The 6,755-nt window shown below is 58.2% G+C and overlaps 1 protein-coding gene across 8 annotated transcripts in view; it reads left to right on the top strand.

Annotated features, from left to right (window-relative positions):
* The first annotated feature begins 595 nt into the window (after nucleotides 1–595).
* Nucleotides 596–6,755, top strand: part of ANKS1A (ankyrin repeat and sterile alpha motif domain containing 1A) — a 77,008-nt gene continuing 70,848 nt past the window's right edge. For all 8 annotated transcript variants that reach the window (XM_040085679.1, XM_040085675.1, XM_040085678.1 and 5 more), the window contains exon 1: nucleotides 596–798. In XM_040085679.1, coding sequence (XP_039941613.1) covers nucleotides 596–798 — 203 coding nt within the window. The remainder of the gene's footprint in view (nucleotides 799–6,755) is intronic.

Genomic DNA, 6,755 nt, shown 5'->3' with positions numbered 1-6,755 from the left:
TGACGCTCCTGATGACGCCCATTTACCGGCGACGCTGGGGACGGGGGGATCTGTAGTCACGGCAACGGAGATGCGACGGCACCTCCTGATGACAAGCTGCCTGTTGCCATGGCAACAGCGACTCGGCCGCGCAACCTAATGACGCCTCCACGGGCGCCGCCATGCGGGCGGAGCATGTCGCCTTGGCAACGGAGCGCCAATGGCGCCTCCTGATGTCGCACGGCCACGGGCACCGCGAGGGGCCGGGCGTGTCGCCATGGCAGCGGGGCTGTGCAGGGGGGCGTCTGCGGGGCTCAGCCCCGGGCCCTGCGCGCTCGGACCCACCGGCCCCGCTCCGAGCCTCCGTCCCCACAGCCGGAACGTGCCGAGACACGGGGTTAGGGCGGCCCCGTTGCCCGAACCCCGCCGGGGAAAACTCCCCAGACCCGCCCAAAACGAGCGCGGCTGAGGGACCACGGGCAGCGCCGGAGGCGGGGGCTACACGGAACCACGCCCCTTGTGCCGGCCCTACACCGGGCCACGCCCCTCAGGCCCCGCCCCGGCTCCTCCGCGGCCCCGCCCCGGAAGTCGCGCGGGCGCCCGGGCCGCGCCGGCCATGGGGAAGGAGCAGGAGCTGCTGGAGGCCGCGCGCACCGGGAACCTCCCGGCCGTGGAGAAGCTGCTCTCGGGGAAGCGCCTCAGCTCCGGCTTCGGCGGCTCCGGTGGTGGCGGCGGCGGCAGCGGCGGCTCCGCGGGGGGAGGCGGCGGCGGGAGCGGCGGCAGCGTCGGTGTGGGGCACCCGCTGTCCAGCTTGCTCAGGTGAGCGCGGCCCCGGGGGCGGGGACCGAGGGGTTTGAGATGAGGCGGGGGCTCTACGCGGACCGGGAGTTGGTCGTGGGGCTGCGGGACAGGGGAGGAAGCGGGAGCTGTGGGTTGTGTGCGTGGGGCTGGGGGGCAGCTGTAGGAGTCGGATGTGCCCATGGAGGGCTGCAGGACAAGGGGATGCCGGGGGGTCCTGGGGCTGCAGCGCTGCGGGGGAAGCCGAGGGTCTGTGCCCGGTGTGTTTTCCCGGGTGTTGGGCCGGAGCTGGCCGCTCCCCGGGCAGGAATCGAGAGCCGAGGGGGTGGGATGAGATACCGCAGCGGGCTGTGCGGGTGTGTGACCCGGGCACCCCGGGAGTTTGGTGGGACCAGAGATGCGATGGAGCCGTGCCAGAGGGAGCTGCGGCGGGGCTCCTCGGGCTGGTGTGCCCTCGGCGAGCAGCCGGGGGCCGGTGGGCTGCGAGAGCAGAGGGGAGTGACTTTGTGGCTGTCTGGAGCCGGCAGCGGCAGGGCTGGGTGCTGCCCGCGGGTCCCCTGCACCAAACCGCTGCTGTGCGGGTGCTGCAGGCTGGCGGCACTGGGAGCTGTGGTGTGCCTGGAGGGCTCCGTGGCCGGGGCAGGTTCCCGCAGTGGGAGAGCTGGGGGATGGCTTTCCTGGGTGTGCAGCTGGGTATCGGGCGAGGTGTCCGGGCCCTGCGCTGGCATTGTCGCGGCCGGTGGTGACGCTCTGCTGGGTCTGGGGTCGGCTCGTCCCCAGCCCCGTGCTGTGGAATTTGCTGGTTGAAGCTTTTGTTAGTTTTTTATTTCCTTATTCCCCGTTTTTTTGGCGTTACCTCTCTCTGCTGTGGTTCTGGAGCTGCAGCTGTGGGCCACTTCAGCCTCTGCTGGGAATGCTCCTGGTCCCTGAGCAATTGGTTTGTACTGGGAGCTGTGGAGGAGATTTGTGTCCAGTGCCAAAAGACACTCTTGCTATGCAACCTGACTCTTCAGAGGGATGTGATTCACACCTTTTTGGCCGAATTTGATCCGTTTTTCTTTACATGTAACCCAGTTGGATACCTGCAGGTTGTGCTGGTGGCAGAGGCCTGCAGACATGAGAGCTCACCCTGCCCTGGGGCACACGTTTGCCTTCGTGAAACATAAAGCTACCCTTGGGTCGAGCTTTGTTCTTCACTTTTGATCTATTAAACAGTCTGAGCCCTTGTTTGAGTGGGATGGATGTGCCCACAGGGGGCTCAGATCAGTGCAGAGGGTCGGTGCAGTTGAGCACCCTGAACCAGATCCGCCACTGCCTGACAGCACCTGGGCATGATGGTGCCTTTTCCCTGGAACAGTGCCCATGGTGCCCTGGTCCTGCCAGAGTGAGCCAGGCTATCCCTCTGAGCCTGAGTGTGTTTCTCACATGTGAACATGGCTTCGTGCACAGACACCTGTCTGAAGGATGGTGACTGTCACAGCTGTCACTCATGTTCTGTTCACTGCCATGGCTGTTGGATGTACCTGCTGGTGACACTGGAACTACCCCTTTCCCCTGCCCAAGTCCCAGCCCCTGAACCTGTTTCTCCCTGTACAGCTGGGATTTGTGCCTATGGCAAAGTTCCTGGTCTGGCTGCACGTTGTGGGGAGTGACAATGCATCCTGCGTGCCAGCTGCTGCCATTTAGGGGCTTTGTGACTGTTTCCCACCTCCTGATCACTTGTTGTGCTCTGGCTCTGTGTTAGGAGACTCCTCCAGGTGGGGAGCTTGTGATGAGGTTTTGATGAGAAGCAGCTGCTGAGTGTCCCTGCAAGGAGAGGCCAGAGGGTGCGGGGACAGGCTGTAGGGACCAGACAGATGAATTTTAAGGTGGAGAAAACCTCACTTTTTCCAGTGCTAGAACATGGGAACTTTTCTAATGTAGGATTTTGCCCTCCTTGGTTGTGGGGAGAAGCCCGCCCTCAGTCAGGTCTGTGTGCTCCAAATTTTCCCTTCTTCGTGCAGCCCCTGGCCCTGCTCAGGCTGATCCCTGGTCCTGCCAAGGCTCCTCATGTCTGTGAGGATCTCTTCTGACACAGGAACTGCTGAGCTGCTCTCCACCCCCAGAGCTCATTCCCAGAACAGGATCATAAATGCTCTGCTAGGCCGGCACATTTTTTCTTTTCTCCACCCGATTTCAGGTCCCTATTTTAGTTCCTATTTTATTTATTTTTTAAGTCCTACCATTTGCATAACCTGTTCCCAAAGCTCTTCTCTGCTGAGGTGCCTTTCACAGCTTTTTCTGTCAGTTCTGCATTTCAGGTGTCTCAAAAGATACAATTTTGGATGGGGTGCAAACCAGGCATTCCCTGGAATTCCCACATTACACCTGGTATGCGCCGAGCTGGCACCCGCGCTGAGCTGGCAGTCATTGGTTTGGGCCATTTCTCTTCCAAAGAGAGCAGGTGCTGCTCCACGAAGTGGTAGAAGATGCCCCTGGCAGTAAATCCCTTGGAATGTGGTGTTTTGTCAGGTGACCTGAACTGCCATCAGTCTGTTATCAGTTAAATGTGAACTTTGTCACGGTCTGGGCTGCAGCTGCTCCTGCCCAGGTGGAGCAGGGCCCGCTGGGTGTGGAGGCAGCACAGGCTCCAATCACCCATGGCTGCAGGTGAGCAGGAAGCAGCATGGGATGGAGTGGAATTAGCCACAGGAGGAGGAATTTCAAAGACAACTTAAGTCCCTCTCGAGGGGTGAATGTGCCAGGGTATAACAGTCAGGGCATTGGGGCAGGAGAATAAATCCCAGTGGGGAGCTGATGGGAATCGGGAATGCTGACAGCGGGCTGGGGGAATGAGAAGGATGCAGGAGGGGGAAAATGGGAGTGTGGATTTGCCAGAGCAGATGGTGGGCTCACAAAGAGGTGATGGCTGCCAGGGTTTGGGAGGCTGGGCTCCCTGCCGGCGTCCTCGCAGCCCCTGGGAGCTGCCAGGGCCCGGGGAGCTGCTGGAGGCCTGGCCCAGCAGGGAGCAGATCCCAGCTCCTTGGCCAGGCTCGGCTTCTCCAGTTCCAGCCATGGATCATGGCACAGGCAGAATCACCGTGTGAGGAGCCGCCAGAGAGAAAACTCGTTCTGTGCATGCACAGCTTAAGGCTTATGAGCAACAGCAAGTCCAGAAATCAGAAATGGTCTGTGAATCTTTGAGGTTTCTTGGGGTTTTGAGCCACTTCTGCATTGAGGCTGCAGAATTTGATTTATTGTATTTTTTTTTTTTTCAGTGGTTCACTGTGAAGTTAAAGGCGGGAAGCAACAGAGCAATCTGTGGCTGAGCTATCAGGCTGCATTCAGGAGGTTTTGCCAGGAACAATGAGGGATGGGTTGTGTTAAAGCCAAATCTGCAGAAGCGGCTTTTTATTTTCATCTATTGCTGTGAAAAGTCTGGATCTGTGTTGCCAGAGGGGGAAACTGAGGCTGCTGCTCAGCTCCAGATGGGATATGCAGTCCCCAGGGAGAGTATCAAGGAGATGCTTCTGCTGGGAATGAGGAGTTTGGGTGCACATCTGTTGTGGGAAGGGTCGAGTGCTGCTCCACAGAAGCCACAACCCTTGTTCCAGCCCATTTTCAGCTGTTGCTGCTGGTGAGGGCTCTGGTTGGTTTAGAGAATGATGTGATGGGATGGCAGAACACTTGAGGTGGCTTCCAACACTCCAAGGGTGGTTAGGAGTCAGGAAAATGAGTTATTTTTTTAGAAAAGTGGGGTTTGGTATTTGTTCTGGTGTGGCTGATGGTTTACAGCAGGGATCTGTGTACTCCTGGGAGGTGAGGCTCCGACTGTGCCTGTCTGCTGCTGTTCCCTGGGGAAGGGACATGGTGCCATTGCCAGGGAAGGGGGGATTGCCCTGTCCGAGCTCAGGGTCGGGGTGTCTGTCCTTCCGTGTGTCCCAGGCCATGTGGGTAAGCACCGAGTGCTGCAGTGTCTGGCAGAGACAGCGGCAGGAGCAGCGGGGAGGCTCCAAGGTGCAGCTTCCAGGGTTGCACAAACAAGGTGCTTCCCTCTCTTCTCCTTCCCCATCGCAAGGGAGCTGCTCCTGCTGCATTCCCACGGAACAGGGCAACCTTGGGTCTTCCCCTCGTCCTGCTGCTGTGATTCATCATCTCACCCGCTTTAAACCTTCTCCTCTCCACGCCCTCCCGTGCACACGGATCCCTCTTTAATTACACACCTGAGCACAGGGATTGCTGAAGGTGCCTGTGCCACAGGCACAGGTGTGCACCGGCGCTCGGCTGGGAATTGTTTCCTAAGTACTTCTTTAAGAATTCAAAGGCTGCAGTTACTGGCTGTGACTCTGCAGTGTTCTGTGATGCAGTTTTGGAAAGTTTTTGTTTGCGTGCTTTGATCAGCGCAGTTCAGGGCTGGGTCGGGAGCACCGAGCAGTGGCATTAGCCCTGCCCTGCTCCACTCGCCCAAGCCAGTGGGCAGAGCAGGACTTGTGGTTTCACAGCACCTGGGACTTTGTTGGACACGTGGGAATTGATGGGTGGGTGGGTTCCTTCCTGTGAAACCCCCTTGGGAGAGCCCTGTCCTGCTCCCTTCCCAGTGGGCAGCCCCAGGTTTCCAGGTTTAGCTGGCAGGGAGGGGGATTGGAAGTGGAAGGCTCTGCACAGGTGGGTGTTGGAAGGGTTGAACGTTATTCCAGGTGTTGGTTTCCCATCAGTCTTTACCCATGTGCTGAGTCCTCTGCTGCTCTGGGACTCGCTGTCTTGGGAATGTCAATGTGTCATCGTGTTTGTGTCAGACAGAGGGTGGGACCTCAAGCTCAGTTTTTGCCTTGTTTTGTTTTGAGAGTGTTTTGTGGTGCCAGGTGACTTCTGGAAATATTCATATGCAGGTTACCTCAGATGCTCCGTCAGGGAGTTGCTGTGAGCTAAGATGTGGTGTGAGGAGTGTCATGGGGGTCCTGGTCTCAGGTGAGGAGCATGAGGTGGGGTCCATTGTGTTGAGGATGCTCAGGATGTTGGAACCGAGGCAGCTACTGCTGCTGTTGGTGCAGGATGTGAACAATGGCAGTGTCCCAAGGTGGCAGGAGCTGGGGGCTGGAGCGGAGCCCAGGCTCAAGGCTCCCAGGTGTTTTTCTAGTTGCCGGGTTACACACCTTCCCAGGAGTGTCTGCAGGGCTCACCTAAGGTTTGTGCTCTGCCCTGTCATGGAAGGAGCAGCAAAACAGATCCACTACATGCATTTACTCATTTCCCATGCCATTCCCAGGCCTGGCTCCAGCGCTGGCTGGAGGATCCTGAACAGCTGTTTGAAGCCTGGGTTGTTTGTGCTCAGGTGCTTGTGAGACTCGAGTGCCCTGAGGGGATGTTTGTGAGGTTCCCTAATGGCTTTTTGATTTGTATACCCCAAGTTCTTATCCTGCCGTTGAGCTGTGTGAGGAATTTTGGGAACAAAACACAGCTACGTCTGTCACCGGACCTTAAGTATTTGAGTGGTGGGGTCCTGACGTTTCCACAGCCTCGTGGCCTCCACTCTTGTCATCGGTCCCGAAACTGAAGAAATATCACTGCAGATCTGAGCACAGCCAGAGCACTCTGTGTTCTGAAAGCAGGAGTGATGCAGAGCTCAGCTGGTTGCTGAGTGTTTGATGGATGGGTTTGTGCACTTCACAGCGCAGTGTAAAGGTTCCAGCTTGGCCTGGCCGGAATGAGGAGCCCAGCCATCCTCAGCTCCTCTTCTCGAGGTTTGGCTGTGCCACTGCAGCTGGCAGGTCTAACAAAACTAACTGCTGTCCCCTGAGGCTGCACCGTTCCTGGATCCAGCAGGAGGGAAAGGCAGGAGGAGCAGTGTCTCCCCTTCCCTTCTGCTCCCCATGTGCAATGGGTGTTGGTGAAGTGGAGCTGCTCCACTCGGTGCCACAGGTCCCCTTGGCTGTGGATGGCTCTTTGGCAGGGAGCAGAACTTTCTGGATGAATGGCTGGAACAGTATTTGGTGTATTGG

Source organism: Hirundo rustica, chromosome 24, assembly GCF_015227805.2.
Source record: "Hirundo rustica isolate bHirRus1 chromosome 24, bHirRus1.pri.v3, whole genome shotgun sequence".
NCBI classification, from domain to species: Eukaryota; Metazoa; Chordata; class Aves; order Passeriformes; family Hirundinidae; genus Hirundo; species Hirundo rustica.
This window is presented reverse-complemented; position numbering and strand designations above follow the sequence as displayed.